This window comes from Oryctolagus cuniculus, chromosome 1 (assembly GCF_964237555.1).
Source record: "Oryctolagus cuniculus chromosome 1, mOryCun1.1, whole genome shotgun sequence".
Taxonomy (NCBI): Eukaryota; Metazoa; Chordata; class Mammalia; order Lagomorpha; family Leporidae; genus Oryctolagus; species Oryctolagus cuniculus.
In genome coordinates, this window is record NC_091432.1 from 126,698,985 (window position 1) to 126,717,466 (window position 18,482).

The 18,482-nt window shown below is 46.0% G+C and overlaps 1 protein-coding gene across 3 annotated transcripts in view; it reads right to left on the reverse strand.

The window, feature by feature from the left end:
- OPCML (opioid binding protein/cell adhesion molecule like) overlaps positions 1-18,482 on the reverse strand; it is a 1,351,977-nt gene that overhangs the window by 255,756 nt on the left and 1,077,739 nt on the right. For all 3 annotated transcript variants that reach the window (XM_070048365.1, XM_070048374.1, XM_051818651.2), the window contains one exon: positions 4,220-4,452. In XM_070048365.1, coding sequence (XP_069904466.1) covers positions 4,220-4,452 — 233 coding nt within the window. The remainder of the gene's footprint in view (positions 1-4,219; positions 4,453-18,482) is intronic.

Consider the following 18,482-nt stretch of genomic DNA (forward strand, 5'->3'; position numbering starts at 1 on the left):
GAACACCTGGGGATGCAGCGTAGACGGCATTATCAAGCAAGCTAATACAGTGTCTGAAATGATCGCCTCCGTGGTGGCTCGATGGACCCCAGGTAACAGTGACAGTATTTTGAAGAAGGCAGCATCTTCTTCCGAAGAGAACACCTTGGCCCTTAATTCCATCAGATGTGCAGCAGAAGACCCCTTACAGAGCAGTAAGTGTTGCTGACGGAGCTTCTCTCCGGTCCTCCTATTGTGGGAGGGACAACAAAGGCAGAAGCCCCCAAGACTACTGTCCTTCCTGCTGATGGCACATATAGGCAGAAATAATGAGACATTAACCTTCTCAAATGGACAGAAGGTAAATAAACATTGTATGTGTGGTTTTAAAAAAAAAAAAAACAGACAAGTTGCAGCTCGGAAATTTTTCAGTTTTTCTCATTACAAAATCAATATCCATCAGCAGTTTGAAATTAAAGGCAAGATTAGGCCTCAGTTTTATACATGCCTTATTGTATTCCAAAAGCTTTCTACTCAGTCAGATAAATCTTCTTTAAGAGGATTAGGAAACTTTCATTATCTTTATCTAACCTGAACTAACACTAAGCCTGAAAAATTAATCCATAGACTGGACAAAAGCCGATAGCTGCGAGGGAGAGAGGACTCATGGGCTTCTTTCTAATTGGGTGGCAGGGTCTCTGCAGCCACAGTGTGGTAAGTCAACTGGTTTCCTAAGAACGAACAAGGCAGAAGGGGGTGCAGTCCTGCCTCTTCTCTGTAGCCCCTCAGTGAAAGCAGAGACCCACCAGCCAAGTGACTCAAGTTGGGGGGTTCCCTTATCCCCCATCCACCCATCCCCATTGTTTGGGGAGACTGCAAGGAGCTACCTCTAGAACAGGAAATGTGGTGGCCCTGCCCCCTCCCCATCCTTAGGTTCTGACCTGGAGCTGGAGTGCCCACAGAGAGACCCCTGCATCCCACTCGGATTACTCCAAGCACCTATGGGGACCGCCATCCTCTGAAGCTCAGCTCCACAAGCCCTTCATAGCCGGCATTGATGTTGCTAGGCTCACACTCTATTTCCTGCAAAGTGACAGCCTGACTCCGCCAAGCGTGTTTCTCTACAATGCCTGACAGCTTTTATTTCAGCGCTACAGTTCCGGAATTTGAAGACATTCTGCAGTCAAGGCCGTGGAGGTGCCCATGAGGCGTCACTTCCCCTGCTGAGAACGTGAGCACCTCGGAAGCAAGCCCAGGTGTCAGGCAGGGTGGGGAGCCCACACTCCCTTGTTGGCTACACCCCCAGCCTGTCTCTGATGACTGATCTCTCCAGTGCGTTCCCCATCCTCTCAGGAGAGGCAGCTGATGTGACGGTTGTCTCTAAGCCCAGCTGCAGGCTGTCATGTGGCTCCAAAGCTGTAAGCATCACTCGCCCAAACCCCTGGGTGGACACATGCAGGCAATGAAAAACAGCAGGCTTTCTACACTTCCGTCCTATGGCAGCTCCGGGGGAATCTGAGAGCTCACGGCAGTGAAAGAAGGGCTGGAGGCTTGATGGGAGCAAAGCTTCTAGAAATATGGCAGCTCTGGGGCTGCTGTGTAACAGAAGTTGCCACAGACAGCTCTGCGGCCCTGCACTAGCTGTTATAAAGACCCACAGGAGGTTGGCACCATGGCTCACTAGGCTAATCCTTTGTCTGTGGCACCGGCACCCCGGGTTCTAGTCCCGGTTGGGGCGCCGGTTCTGTCCCGGTTGCTCCTCTTCCAGTCCAGCTCTCTGCTGTGGCCCGGGAGTGCAGTGGAGGGTGGCCCAAGTCCTTGGGCCCTGCACCCCATGGGAGACCAGGAGAAGCACCTGGCTCCTGGCTTTGGATTGGTGCAGCGCGCCAGCTTTAGTGGCCATTTGGGGGGTGAACCAACAGAAGGAAGACCTTTCTCTCTGCCTCTCTCTCTCACTGTCTAACTCTGCCTGTCAAAAAAAAAAAAAAAAAAAAAAAAAAAAAAAAAAAAAAACAGGATAGCAGGCACATAGCAAAGCCTGGGTCTGAGACACACCTCTGTCTTCTGACTCCAGCTTGTTGCTACTGCACACACTGGGAGGCAACAGGTGATAGCTCAAGCAATTGGGTTCCTGCCAACCACAAGGTAGACCTGGATGCTGTGGGCTTCAGCTCCAACCCTGCACCACTCAGTGTTGCTGGACAGCTGGGGAACAATCCAGTACATGGGAGTTTCATCTCTCTCTCTCTCTCTCTCTCTCTTTCTGTGTGTGTGTCTCTGCCTCTCCAATAATGAATTAAATATAACTAAAATAACTATTTTTTTTTTGAAATCTACAAATGACCTACAGAGGCTGCTGTGCTAACAAAGGGCTGCCCTGGCCAGAAGGAAAGAATGGGTATCTCGAATTGTACCAGTGACAGATGCACAGGCTCACATGAACCCCTAACAACCTCTTTCCATTAAACCAGCTGCAATGAATGGGTAGCATCCTATTTTGTAGAAAGCAGACATGAAGACATCTATCTTAGCCAAGCAAGGATACCATGTACATTGTCCAGAGTGAAAATAGAAGAAGGGATCTGATAAAAGGCAGCAGCTAAAGACTGGGTCTTGCCCAGGGACCCTTGACAGCTAAAATCAGCTAAGACAGCTCTGAGAAATGTCCATCTGAGGCTCTTATTTGGTGGAGGAAACATGTGCCATTGGGTGACAGAAGCTGTCTGCTTAGAACCTCATTCCTGCCATGAGCCAATATCTGGGGTCTGCTGGGGTCAGTTCAAAATATGCACATTTGGATTGCTGTCTTGCTTCTCAGAACTACTATCTGCATCTTTTAAATTCCTAATTAATATCTTATACCTGCGATTCTGACATTTCTTCAGCTGCATTTTTCTAAGATACGAAGTGAAATTTAAATTTAAAACTGTTTAAACAGCACTCTGGCCTCAGAATCAGAACTTAAGGCATTCAGATCTGGCTAAAAAGCCCATGAGAGCATCTCAGGCGTGGAAAGCCAAGACACTGTGGCAAAAAATGGCCTACATGAAGGATCTCTGTGAGTGAGATCCCAGTGGAAAGGATGGCCATCAAAGAAGGAGGTACTTTTCTCTGAAGGGAGGATAGAGCTTCCATTTTGACTATGGCCTTGCCTAAATAAGATCAGAGTTGGTGAACTCAAGGCTTCCATAGCCTTGCCAGCTCATGACAAGAGCCTCGGGTGATCACTGACATCATAAATAAGAGTGTCAATTGTTAAATCAACAACAAGATTCACTGTGCACTTGCTCCCCATGTAGGACCTCTGTCCTTAATGAGCTGTACTATGAGAATTAATGGTAGAATTAATCTTCAAACAGTACTTCATACTTTGCATGTCTGTGTGAGCGCAAACTGTTGAAATCTTTACTTAGTACAGAGTTGGTCTTCTGTATATAAAGATAATTAAAAATGAATCTCGATGAAGAATGGGATGGAAGAGGGAGTATGAGGTGGGACAGGAGTGGGGATGGGAGGGTGGTTATGGGAGGGAAAAACGCTATAATCCTAAAGCCATACCTATCAAATTTATATTTATTAAATAAAAGCTTTCTAAAAAAACTGTTTAAAAATGCATATGTGATACTATGCTTGAATTGGGCTGATCTTTTTTTTTTTTGTCAAATAATGGGAGATGTTAAGGTTTTCAATCTCCACTGCCTCCACACAGACACACTTTGTAAATTATATGATTCAATTTCCAATCTTGACCTAGAGAGCCTTCTGATTCCATTCCTCTTGCCTCTTGGCTAAGAGAGAGTGAGTCAACACACAGCAACACCAGGCAGACTGACTGGTCAGCACTCAGAGCAAACTCCACAACCGGGCAGAAGTAGGCCAGTTACATTCTTTCCCACCAAGGCTATTGGCCTTTTATCCCCAAATAACTGCACTTTTCTGCATTTGAATATCCCTTGCCCCAGCTCCCACATGCTAAGTAACTTAAAAGAACTTGACCAGGGCCTCCAAACAACCTACTGTTGAGAATGGAAGGACCAGTGATGGAACTGAGAAATGTTGAGATCTTGAGTACTTAGTGAAGAACCTATCAGATTGAAGTGATCCAAGACACAACTCCACCTAGGGATCCAACCGAGGAAGATGACTTTGTGCCTTCACATTTGAGTATAACAAGGACTCAGATTATTCTTCCCCTCCATTGCCGACTGGAAGGCCAACTCCTGGTCCAGGAGTATCTTACCTTGCACGATGAGGTGGACCCGGGAGGTTTTGGGATGATTGTCTGTCTGCACAGAGCAGGTGTAGGGGCCTTCGTCATACACATCCACGTTCTGGATCATGATGCTGTACTGGGTTGGTGTGTTGACCAGGATGATGACACGCGGGTCTATGGACCACTTGTCATTCCCAGCATAGAGGATGGTGCTGCGGTTTAGCCAGGCCACCCGGGTGACCCTATCATCTATGGTACACCTGTGGGTGGGGCGGGGAGAGGAGGGAGGGGAGAGAGAAAAAGAGAGCACACGTTGAGAGACCCAATGCTAACTGCAGAGTTTACGCTGAGGAGTAAATGAAACAACACAACATAGTGCTGAAAGCAAACAATCAAATCTTGCTGAAACTTCCTAAGACTAGGTAAGAGTAGCCTGAATCAACCTATAGAACTGACGGTCTTGAAGCATTTTCGTTTGATTTAGGAACACATTATGTGACTATCTTAGCTTTCCCTCCTGTTTTCGCCCCTGGGCTTGTATGAAAATTAGTTTATGTTTTTAAGCCCATTTACCACCCCATGAGAGAAGCTGCCCAGAGGCACCGGGCAGAAAAAAGTGAAGCAGTATTTCAAATAGGTCACAGATAACCTGCAAAGCACATGCTTAACTGCAGTTAATCAAAACTTGGACACATTTACCTCCAGACTCTCCCGGGGTTGATAATCTCCTTCTACCTTTAAGCTGACCAAAGTCTGGAAGTGACACTTTAGGACATGAATTGGTAAAATCCATGCATGAAGAAGTCATGGCTGCCTCTTAAGGATTGCAGAGAGGGGAAGAGGAAAGCAACCAGCAGTCATTCTTCCCTCCTACACTCCGCCCTGTACCCCTAGAGAAAAAACGCTGTTATTATCACAGCAGAGGGCTGACCTCTACCTCTCACCTGCTCCTGCCAACAATTCCAGACTATGAATGCAAATGGAATTTGCTTTTTGATGTGCGTGACCTGCAGGCTATCAAGCCTCATGCAGAAATAAATGTGCCCGCCGGGTAGAAAGGTTTGTAGGTGTGCCCCAGGAGCTTAGTGCCTGGGAATGGAAACAGGAGAACAAGGAATCCTTTATAAGTGTGTATTTGGCCCGAAGGGTCCTGGGTGTGCCCACCCTGTGCCTGGGAATGCATAGGCAGCCAGCCAGCTGCCATCCTGGAGGAGAGAGAGGGGCCATGAGTCTCATGTCTCTCTCCAGATGGAGAGAACACAGGGAACCAGCCTGGCCTTTCCTCTCTGGCTCTGACCGAGCACTTGACCAGTAGAGGTGGGTCTTCAATCAGGGCTCAGGACATGGATGATGAATGCCAAGGACACTGGCAAAGTGACCAGCCTGACACAGCGTGAGTGACCCAGGGTCACAGAGCACCAAAATGAGAGCAGCCCTTGAAAGGGAAAAGCACCCAAACCAAGGAGGTATTTTCCCTGGATGGTAGGAGGGATAAGGTGATATTGGCTACCAGTCACCAGTCACCAAGGCCTTTGGTTATGCTGGCTCTCTTGTCATGTAGCAGGTGCAGGTGTGGGGAGATGCAGGGTTAGGATTGGGTAATAATTAGGCTTTTTCACAGTATGGGAAGAACAGAGATTGTTCCTTTCTAAACTTTTTTAATTTTCCATTTTTTTTTCAAACTAAAGGAAACATATTTTGACCTGTGAAGAATGCAAAGTGAATAATATTTTAATAATACAAAGATCATAAAGGTGAAGCTAATCACTCCCTCCCTCCAACTCCCAGTGCCCTGAGGTCATGAATTCTGTAATGCCCTGTTACCCTCTCCTTCCATGTCCTACTCCTTGTAGACAGACATCCACATGTATAGAGCTTCTGATGATTTGTTTTAACTAAAATAGAATCAGACTTCAATATTCCTGTGAGCACCCCCCTTTTGTTTTACTTGACTACAGGCATCTCTGCACACTGATACATCTAGTTCTTTATTATTTCTAGGTAAGTCTGCCACCAATGAGGGGTGTTATGGGTCTCAGCTGCCTTCCTCCTTGGGACCTGATCATTTAGGTGCCACTGAATTATGGCTTTCTCCCTTCATAGGAACATTATTACTACAGGGAAAAACTGAAGTCATATTGTGTCCCCCTCATCCTGGGGCCCTGGCTTTTCTTTCTGCTGAGTTTTCTTCCTTCCATAGCAATTTTCCACTTCTCTTTTGGAGACTCCTTTTGTGCTCCTCACTTTCAAAAGTGTTTCTTGGGGGGAAAAAGTACAACAAACACTCTCATTTGTAAATGCCCCATGATAATGGCTAATGTGCAACCTTTCCTAATATGATGGTCATGATTTCAGAAACACCAAATTCATGTTTGGATAATTAGAATGGATTGGAATTTGAATGAAGTTCTAGTAGTAGAATTCCAACAATGCTCAAGCCTGGAAGTAGACAGTGAATGGAGATGAGTGAGGGGTGTTGCTCCCTAGTCCCTGGAACCATACAAATCCAGGTGACTGGGAACACACAAATATCCTTGCTTGGATTTTGGTCAGCTCTGTAACTTCTTATACATTTGTAAATTGACATAGAATTTATTGCAGTTGGGAATTTGGCCCCCTTCTTTTCCTCCTTCCCTTCCCTTCCCTTCCCTTCCCTTCCCTTCCCTTCCCTTCCCTTCCCTTCCCTTCCCTTCCCTTCCCTTCCCTTCCCTTCCCTTCCCTTCCCTTCCCTTCCCTTCCCTTCCCTTCCCTTCCCTTCCCTTCCTTTCTTTCTTTTTCCTTCCTTCCTTCCTTCCTTCCTTCCTTCCTTCCTTCCTTCCTTCCTTCCTCTCTCTCTCTCTCTCTCCCTTCCTTCCTTCCTTCCTTCCCTCCCTCCCTCCCTCCCTCCCTCCCTCCCTCCCTCCCTCCCTCCCTCCCTCCTTCCTTCCTTCCTTCCTTCCTTCCTTCCTTCCTTCCTTCCTTCCTTCCTTTCTTGTGCCAGAATTCAGGCACAGTGGGTTAAGCTGCCATCTGCAGTGACGGCATCTCATACAGTGTCAGTTCGAGTCCCGACTGCTCTACTTCAGATCCAGCTCCCTGCAATGTCTCTGAGAAAGCAGCAGAGGATGGCCCAAGGGCTTGGGCCCCTGTACCCACATAGGAGAACTGGAAGAAGCTCCTGGCTGGCTCCTGGTTTCTACCTGGCCCAGCCCCTGCCTTTGCGGCCATTTGAGTAGTGAAGCAGCAAATGGAAGATCTCTCTGTCTCCCTCTCTCTCTGTAATTTTGACTTATAAATAAATAAAATAATTTTTTAAAAAAATCTATTTATTTGAAAGCAAAATTAAAGAGAGAAAGAAGGAGAAACAGAGAGATCCTCCATTTGCTGGTTCACTCCCCAGATGGTTGCAATGGCCAGAGCTGGGTGGGTCCAAAGCCAGGAGCCAGGAATTTCCTCCTGGTATTCCATGTGGCCACACAGGCCTAAGCACTTGGGCCATCATTTGCCACTTTCCCAGGTGAATTAGCAGGGAGATGGATCAGAAGCTGTGAGTGGCCAGGACTTGAACCGGCACCCTTATGGGATGCTGGTGCCACAGGCAGTGGCTTTACTTGCTGCATCGCAATGCCCAGCCCATTGGCCCCATTCTGAGCTACCACTTTGGATGCCCACATCCCACAGCAGAATGCCTGACTTTATGTTCTAACTTTGCTCTCCATCCCTGCTAATGCACACCTTGGGAGGCAGCAGGTGTGGCTCTTACCACCCACATGGGAAACCTGGATTTCATTCCCTGTCTTGCCTTTGGTTCAGCCCAGCCCTGGGTGTTGTAGACATTTGAACAGTGAACCAGTAGATGGGAGATCTTTCTCTGTCTTTGTCTCTGTTTGTTTGTATCTTTCTCCATGACTTTCGAATAAAGGAAAGCAATGTATAAAATTATTTTAAAAACTTTTACGCATTGTTGTCTAATCTGAATATTCACATTTAAAAACATTAAAAACTTAGATAATTCAAACACACACATACTGAATGAAATTTAGACACAACAATGAATAACACTCATGATTATCCACTTTCAAAATTCATGAATGAGCTCGTTCATAAAGCCATAATATGTGCATTGTTCCTTTTTAGAACTTGTATTTCTACTCTATGCCTTTGTGGAATATATTCTACACTTGAAAATCTTCTATTGATCACCTATCATGTTTACTTGCAGCAAAACTAGAGAGAGATTGAAATTTAATTTTATGTCCTATGACCATGAAATTATAATATTTGCTTTTAAAATGGATTATCATCACAAATGTAAAATTGATAAAATAGTATAAATGTATATTTTAAGTAATAATTAAACATTAAAAAGTAAACTTATCCTGAAAATATAGCTTCTAATTACATGGATGTGGTTTTTTGTTTAATAAATGGATAAATATCCCTTATTGCTAGAATAAGATATAACTCAGGTTAACTCTATTGCTGTTTTTGCTTTTAGAAATCTGGCTCACATAAGCAACAAGATGGAAACAAAGTTTTTTATAGCAATGCCATTCAATTCTTTGAACGTCTTCCAAGATACATGCCAAAAATTACATAGTTAATACAGCTTCAAGAATTATTTTAATGACCTCACAGCTGACAACTCAATTAGTTCCCATTTCAATTTCTTTTAAAGCAATGAATTGGAAAATACCTGACTTGCAAAGAGTTTTGTAACCCAGGATTAGATTAATTCAATTTCTCAGTATCTGGAAAGTATGCTGATAACATTTTACCAGGTCTTATCAAATGACTATTAGAGATACGATATTCTTTCACCAGAAACACCTTGTTTAAGCCACTGCACTTAGAAATATAGGGGAAATGAAAATACTGACTATTTCAATATGCTATCTCACAACGCCCTCTGTGAGGAACACCTCTTTTCCCTGAGTTCTAATTCCAAGTTCCAGAAGACGCTGGGTCTGCCATGGGTTTATTCCTGATGCAGTAATGTGCCATTGCCATTGGCACTTCTCTTCTTTACTTTTGTGGGACTCTTCTTCATCAAGTTGATACCCTGTTGGATGACAGTTGAGTGACAGATGTGACAAACAAAGTAAAGGAAAATTGTCTCCTGGACAATTTGTGAAGTGTCCAGAAGACAGAGGTAGAACGACAAAGTACAAGAGGCACTTTCTCGAGTACATCAGTTTTATTTTTTTTTATTTTTTTTTTATTATTATTTTTTTTTTGACAGGCAGAGTGGACAGTGAGAGAGAGAGACAGAGAGAAAGGTCTTCCTTTGCCGTTGGTTCACCCTCCAATGGCCGCCGCGGCCAGCGCACTGCGGCCGGCGCACCGCGCTGATCCGATGACAGGAGCCAGGAGCCAGGTGCTTCTCCTGGTCTCCATGGGGTGCAGGGCCCAAGCACCTGGGCCATCCTCCACTGCACTCCCTGGCCACAGCAGAGGGCTGGGCTGGAAGAGGGGCAACTGGGACAGAATCCGGCGCCCCGACCGGGACTAGAACCCGGTGTGCCGGCGCCGCTAGGCGGAGGATTAGCCTAGTGAGCCGCGGCGCCGGCCGCGTACATCAGTTTTAAGGAATCTGAGATTTTGAAATGCGTTACCCTTTCGACCAGCGCTGTCCTTGTATGGGTCCCACAACTGCAGGCTAAAGGTAAGGGGACCAGTGCAAACTATCTCAGGACCTAGTAAGGATTGAAACACATCAGTCCAAACTCGCCTCTGGGGCCAGAACACACTCTCGGTGCCCTTGGTACATTTGTGTAGCCCCTGAGTAAACACATACCAGGGCCGTGACCATGGACAACCACGTGCTTTCAACCCCGGGCCCCCTTACCAGACATGAAATGCAAATAGAAAACGGTAGCTAAGTCAAAAGCATCTCTCCAAAGGGGCACACGGGGGGCCAGCAAGTGTGTGGTTTGCAGAATCTGGCTGTTGCTGAGGACACTGACTGGAGTGATGACATTGACTGAGCTTGGCTACTTCCCACATGAAGCTCCCGAGCTCCGGAAGAAAGTAACGTTGCAGGCCTCCTTGCTTTCTTCTGTCGCGGTAGGGCTCTTCCAAGGTCCTCTGAACAGCAGGAAAAAGAACTCAGCAAAGGACTTAAAAAGTCTGCTTAAGTCTTCTTCCTCTCCTGGGCTCCCTCCCTGCTGCTAGTGGCAGTGTCCTGGGCTCCCACTAACAAGCAGTGCATAGGGGAGCATTTTTGATGTCAAATAAGGGGGAGCCAAGAGGCCAGCTGAAGAGGGTTAATCCAACTTTCTGATTTCTCGACAACTTTCTGATACTTAAAAATTCTTCCATTCTGAACTAACTCTGCCTTGATAAACTAGGGCTCACCACAATTCCATCACAAGTAATCTCTTCTATACATAACAGTATTGAATCCTCATAATCATCCTTTAAGACATACTCCATTATGATCCACGTTTTACACACGAGTAAACTGAGGCACGGAGAGATTCAGCAACTATCCTACAATCAGAGCAAGAAATTCGAGGTTAGGCAGCCTGGCACTGGAGTTTCCGTATTCAACGGCTCTAAAAACCCAAGCAATAAGCCCAGCAGGATTTAGCTGACATTATTCAATCAGTCTCCCTGAAGTTTATGGTATTTATTTAATTTCCTCATAAGAGATCAAGTAATGTAGTAGAAAAAGAAAAGCTCTTTGCAAGTTTTTTTCACATATCCGAAAGCTCCCCGTGGCCATGTGTGAGGAGAGGAGATGGAAGTCAGAATCAGGAAGAGCAAAGCAATGGCTGAGAGAGGTGAGAAGGCAGGGTTCCTGAAGAGCACAATGACAAATGACAAGGCGTCACGTTCCAACCCCACTGCACAAGGCAGCTGGGATGAAGATGCAGGGGTTGCTCTGTTTCCAGGGAGAAGGCGGAGTTAGAAGAAAGCCATTCCTCAAAGCAACGGCTTTCAATCCTCAGAAAGGCATCAAAACCCAGATTGCCAAGTTTTCTTTCGGGCTGGAGGGGACCTGGGAGTTGACATTTCTAACAAGCTCCCAGCTGTGGTGACACTGGGGCTCTGGTCTCTGGTCTCTGCTCTGCCACCCCCTGCCTTCAAGAAACTAGACAAGAGATGAGTTGGAACTGCAATCAAAATAATACATTCTTCTTGAAAAGTGACATCAGTTAGCTTCATTTTTTTTGTTGTTGTTTGTGTTCTTTATTTTTACATCTATTTTTAGATTTGGCCTCTGAAAATGCAAAAGAAAAAAATAATGTCATGATTTGTTCAACAGAATGGGTGCCTGATGTGTACCAAGTGACTTTCTGGGAGCTATGAATAGTAGGGAACCAGAACAAAGTTCCCACCCCCTGAAGCTGTATCTACTGAGAAACAAAGAAAATGTCTAACTCTAAATGTATTAGCTTTGCAGAATGATGGGTCATGAAAACTAAGGCAGGGGAGGAATATAGAGCATGGTGGGGCATAGGCATGGGGGCAGAGGGGTCAGGAGATGCCCCTCTGTGGCCTCTGTGTCAGATGTTGACTGTCAATGAGCCTAAACTGGGTGTAACAAGACACATGTTTGAACACCATGTCTACCTGAGCACAAAAGTCACATCTCACATAACATGTACAGAGAGCTGCAGGCACATTTCTATAATCCGGCTAGCTGGAGAACCCATCTTACAAACCACACTAGCAAATGGTGATAACTTTATAGATGCTAATATTCAAAGTGCTGGAAAGAAGTGGGGAAACTGAGAGTTAGCTAGAACATGCCTTTGTAGTTCCACCTTTCTTTTGGAGATAGTATCTAAAATAAGGCACACACTGCAACAAATGTAGTTTAACCTCCAATGCAGACTCATCATTGTAAACCTCCATTCTCTTTGTAATGTGGTATTAGCCGCATAGGTCCTCAGCTTCCTCATAGAATGCACACTACCGGATGTGATTATTTATACCCTTGTCTTCTAGATAGCAAACACCACTTGGCTAGGAATCCTGTCAGTGGCACTCTGTCTCAACAGCACTACATACAATCCACCTTGGTAACAAACTGCTGGTCAATACCTATTTGGAATGCTTAAAAGATGTCAGAACAGGGGCTAGTGCTGTGGTGTACAGGGTAAAGCTGCAGTCTGCAGTGCTGGCATTCCATATGGGTGCCGGTTTGAATCCCCGCTGCTCCACTTTCAATCCAGCTCTCTGCTCTGGCCTGGGAAAGCAATAGAAGATGGCTCAAGTGCTTGGGCCCCTGCACCCAAGCGCAAGACCTGGAAGAAGCTCCTGGCTCCTGACTTCGGATGAACCCAGCTCCAACCATTGCGGCCATTTGGGGAGTGAACCAGTAGATAGAAGACCTCTCTCTCTCTCTCTCTCTCCCTCTGCCTCTGCCTCTGCCTCTCTGTAACTCTGCCTTTCAAATAAATAAATAAAGCTTTAAAAAAAAAAAAGATGTTAGAACAAGTTTTTCAACCTGGGATCGAAAATACTTCAATAAGGTGAAGAAAAGGACCTTAGAGGGGGGAGAGAGAGAGAGAGAGCGAGCACTATATAGACTATGCATCCACACAAGGACACACAAGGCCCAAGGTTTGCTATTGCTATGTGTATTTTCCAAACTAGTGCTTTCATTTCCACTATAACCGGTAAAATGTAACACATGCATTTTCTGGATATGGTATGACCGCGATTCTACAAAAGCTTTCAGATTGCCATTTGGGTCTATCACCACAAGGAGGTGTAGAGGGACCCCTTTCATTGTCTCAGGCTACAAAGAAAACCACAGAGGCGACTGGCTCTGTCAGTCACATACAGCTGCCCTTGACGGCTGAATGACACCAGGCTGTCAGTCGCTGGGATGAGCCAGTGTGGAAGGACAGCCAAGCCTTCCAATGGCACAAGCTGAATCTAACAGCATGGCTCGTGGCAGTCAGCACCATGTCTTCATTGCCTCTTGGAATTTCGTTCTAATACATCACCTGTTCCATTGAAAGAATGTTGCCAATTTAAATCTTATTGACTGCGTATGTGCACAATTCGTATTTCCAGAATTTAGTGTCACTTAAGAAAATAACCTTCAAGAATTCATACGTAGTTTTTGTTGTGCGATACAAATTGTTTTAAAATACTCTTATCAGGCTGGCGTTGTGGCACAGCAGGTCAAACTGTCACATGCAATGGATGCATTCCAAATGGACAATAGCTCGTGTCTTAGCTGCTCTGCTTCTGATCCAGATCCCTGCTAATGGCCTGGGAGAAGTAGCAGAATATGCCCCAAGTGTCTGGGCTCCTTCTACCCACATGGGAGACCTGGAAGAAGCTCTGGGCTCTTGGCTTCGGCCTGGCCCAGTTTAGGGAGTGAATGCACAGCTCGCTTGCTCTCTCTCTCTCTCTCTCTCTCTCTCAAAAAATACTGTTACACTGGAAATTGGTAAAAATGAATCTCTCTCTTCCCATCCTTAGCCCCTGCTTTTAAAGTGTTTTCTAGAATCCTTAATTTAAAAAACTCTGTTGAAGATGAGCAATGCATGTTAAAGCACCAAAAGACATTTCTCCAAATTTCCTTTTTAATACACCCCTCAGTATTATCTGGGTTTAGTGCTTTCATTTGTTTTTGCATTTGCACATCTTAAAATAAATTGAGAGTTAGCCAAACTTCTTTAAGAAGAGACTTATTGTAACACACCTTACTGTATTACTTGGTATAATACATAAAAATGTATTTAGAATGCCAGTTCTAAGAGTGGGAGGAAGAAGATCTTGCTTTCAGAACCCACGGAGCAATAATGAATGAATTTCTTACAGGGAAGGCAAACAGGGAAGCCAAAATGAAATATTTTTAGACCAACTCCCAAGGTACTCTAAATTGCAAAAGCTGCTCTCCTGGGAGGCATTCACCACTCAGTTATTTCCGAAGTTACAAATGGAGCCAACTTGAGAGCATCCACAAAGACCCTAAATTATGTAAGAGGAAACTTTATGATTCAGATAGTCAGAAATTCAATCGGAGCAATAACTCTGCTAGAGCTAATATTTGCTGATAAGATATTGGTTGAGAATATATATGAGAGACTCACAGAATAGTGAGGTGTGAGGGCTGCTTGGAGAGGGCACAGCACAAAAGCATTCAGTAGTGCAACGGTCTGCCTTTCATGGGGACTTCAGAAAGCACACGGGGAAATGCAGTCAGGGCCCAGTGTTGTGGCACAGTAGGTTAAGCCGCCCTCTATGACACCATCATCCCATCTTGCAATGCCAATTTGAGTCCCAGGTACTCTGCTTCCGTTCTGGTTCCCTGGGAAGGCAGTGGAAGATAACTCCAGCGCCTGCGCCCCTGTGATCCATGTGGGAAACCCATATGGAGTTCCTGATTCCTGACTTTTTTGACTTGGCCAGACTTGGCTGTCACAACCTTTGAGGAATGAACCAGCAGATGGAAGATCCCTTTTCTCTACCTGTCTCTTTCTCTGTCACTCCACCTTTTTTTTTTTTTTTTTTGATAGACAGAGTGTAAAGAGAGAAAGAGACAGAGACAAAGGTCACCCTCCAATGGCCGCCGCGGCCAGCTGATCCGATGGCAGAAGCCAGGTGCTTCTGCTGGTCTCCCATGGGGTGCAGGGCCCAAGCACTTGGGCCATCCTCCACTACACTCCCTGGCCATAGCAGAGAGCTGGCCTGGAAGAGGGGCAACCAGGACAGAATCCGGCGCCCTGACTGGGACTAGAACCCGGCGTGTCGGCGCCACAGGCGGAAGATTAACCTATTGAGCCATGGTGCCGGCCCACTCCGCCTTTTTTTTAAAAAAATATATTTATTTGAAAGTCAGAAATACACAGAGAGAAGGAGAGGCAGAGAGAAAGAGGTCTTCCATCTGCTGGTTCACTCCCAAATTGGTCACAATGGCCAGAGCTACGCCGCTCCAAAACCATGAGCCAGGAGTTTCTTCCATGTCTCCCATGTGGGTGAGGGGCCCAATGACTTGAGCCATCTTCCGCTTTCCCAGGCCACAGCAGAGAGCTGGATAGGAAGTGGAGCAGTGGGGACTCGAACCAGCACCCATATAGGATGACGGCACTGCAGGCAGCTGCTTTACCTGCTATGCCACAGCACCTGCCCTACTCTGCCTTTCAAGTAAATAAATCTTTATAAGAAAAAATGGAGCCAAAAGATAAGTTTATTTTGGTGCAAAAAACACACAGTTACTTTATAATGTACATTTTCCATGAATTTTTTGAAGACCTCTGTATGCAAGATTTCAAAAATTTTTTGCACTGGAATTATCTTTAAATGCCCTTGCCACTCTAACAACAGCTGGAGTGGAGGCATCACAGTTAGGCACAGAGAGGGTGTGTGTCTGTGTGTGCGCAGGGGAGAGAGGTTTTATCCAGAGAAAGCATACACAAATGCATGCAAGGTGAAGCCTGGCAGGAAACAGAGTCTTTGAAGCACACCAGGAAGGTGCCAGGTGTCCTGAAAGCAAAGTCACTTGGGGCAGAAAACCGTCGTCAGGGTGATGATGCACTGTGGTTTCAGCCATGACCGATGATGTATGAGTCCATCAGGACAGAGCTCACTGGGTCCTGACGTGGGCACAGGGAGGGCTCTACCTGAATGCAAAGAGCAACTGCACCAGCCGCACAGCCCGAGGGAGGCAGTGGACTGAAGGCGGTTCACAACACAGTATCTGACGCAAGGAAGGAAAATGAAGAGTGATTTACGTCGAAAGATGGCTCCACGAAGAGGTGGAAATTGCTTACAACTACAAAAGAGGGGTTAAACTGCATGGCTGCGGGAGGAGAGAGGAGGAGAATGTCTATCTTGGTAACAGAGGTAAAGCATAGGGTAGCAAAATGCAATTACACAAAGAAAGGGGAGGCAGAGAGGCAGGAGAACACTCTGAACAAAATAATGAATCGTGGCCCTGGCTTCTTCCCAGCCTTCTAACTGCCCTGTAAATCTGTGCAATGTTGGGGGGTGGGGGAGCAAGGTGTTAGGTTCTCCGGGGAGACAGATGGAAGCTCACGTAACAATAACAGCAGAAACCATCTCAGTGCCTGCCTCCAAGGTCCTCACCGTCTGAGGCCTAAGATAGAATGCAAGGGCCTTAAAGAGACTCTCTCGTTGAGGATGGTGAATTAGTGCAGGGGCGCACCTGGACAAGAGTGATGACTTGTAATGCTCCCTGGCCCGAGACAGTCACTAGGATAGGAACAACTAATTGTTTATTTTAAAATAGCTGGGGCTGGCGCTGTGGCGTAGAGGGTAAAGCCACCGCCTGCAGTGCCAGTATCCCATATGGGTGCCGGTTCAAGTCTTGGCCATTCCACTTCCTATCCAGCTCTCTGCTAGAGGAAAGCAGTAGAAGATGGCCCAAGTCCTTGGGCCCCTGCACCCATGTGGGAGATCTGGAAGAAGCTCCTGGCTCCTGGCTTTGGATCAGTGCAGCTCCGGCCGTTGCGGCCATTTGGGGAGTGAACCAGCGGATGGAAGACCTCTCTCTCTCTGCCTCTCCTTCTCTCTCTGTGTAACTCTGACTTTCAAACAAATAAATAAATCTTTAAAAAATTTTTAAAAACACCATATCATATTCATGGATACAATAACAATGATAAGTTCACCTAGCCTTTTAACAAATATTTATTAATCACCTACTAAGTGGCAGACCCTCTGTGAGACTTGAAGGATAGGATGTTGGGTAGAGAGTTACCACCCCCATAGAAACTACAGCCAGGCAGCAACAACATGCAATAGACACAGTAACAGGATATTCACAATAAATGACAAACTGAACTGAGATGACCCCTGGGATGGTGATGCCTGGAGGCAGCGTAGGCTACCTGTTCAGATGTGCAGTCTAGAGACAGGCTTCCCTGAAGAGCAAACTCAGAAGGAGCACCAGCCACAGCGTTGGGTACATACGACATTTTAAACTGAGGGTTGGGCAGGGGCGCAGGCCCTGGGCTGGAGGTGGACTCAGAAAAGGAAGTAATGAGCACCACAGTGGCCCAAGCCAAGTGGATGAAGGGAAGGAGAGTAAGTTCCAGTCCCCAGAAGCTGAGAGGTGCACATCGCTAGCAAAGATTTGCTTTTTATTTCAGGTGCAATGGGGAATCCCTGTACAGGTTCAGGGAGAGGAAGCCATGATCCAGTGTAAGCTTCTTATGAAAGCATGGTAGACTTTCTCTGCAGAATCCATTATATCAGGGCCAGTGGCACGAGGCTACCGCCATAGGACAAGAGGGTCTGCAGCCCGAGGAAGGGGGGACCAGAGTGAAGGAAGGGTTGGCCTGTGACTGGGAGTGAGGCATTAATGATACTGTACTTCGGCAGCAAAGGGGAAGAAGAGACATACAGCCAGAGGAGTGAGAGTTCTCCAAAGGCTTTCCTTGTTTTTGCTTGTTTGTGCTGACACTGGAAACAGTTGCACTAATTAATTCCTTTTGCAAACATTTGCTGAATGCCTACTGGGTGCCAGGGCCTTTCACATTTTCATGAGTCCACAAATCACCTGTGCATCTTATGAATTCACCAGGGGTGGGAAGCCACCCACGATTCGGCATTTCTAGCAAGCTCTGTAGTTACACTGATACACTGGAAACTGGGAACAGAATGCAATTTTATTGGACTGACTTTAGGCAGTAGGGATGTAACTGTGAATGAGACAAGTACCTGGTTTTCTTGCATTCCAGTAGATGAGTATATATAACGATGAGAATGACCCTATCCACTGGGAGCAAGTGGCAGCGCGGAGATAGGGGATAACTCAAGTAACGGAGTTACAGCAAAGGGGATTAAGCACTGGATCTGAAGCACGTGCAGGAAGGATGTTTCATCTACTGGATCATTAGAGAAGAAAAATATAATGGAAACACAGGAGTAGCCTGTGCAGCCAGTGGAAAGCAAGGCTGCAATTAAGTGATGGTCTCTATTTTCTCCAAAGCAAATGGCAAAGTTATTGGTTGAAGGTAAACAGGAGAACAGGAGACAGAGGATGGCGGATGCAGGAAAAAAAATGAAATAACTGTTGTGGAAAATAAGAGCAACATTACTAGGGAACTATACAGGTATTCATAGGCTTCACTGAGGTCCAGTTGTGGTTGATGATCAAGAACTTATAGTATCTATACTCTGCCAGCTTTGAGGTTAGCCTCCAGTAACACTCAGCTGCCAACCTAGAGAATGTGGGGAACTGAGTCTATCCAGTTGGGGAATGCCAAGTGAGCAACAGAAAAGCAATTCAGGATTTAAGACACCGAAAACTGCTGAGAAAGGTGAGTGGAAATGGCAGTGGTCCATGGACAGAGAGTACAGAGTGGGCACAATGTGC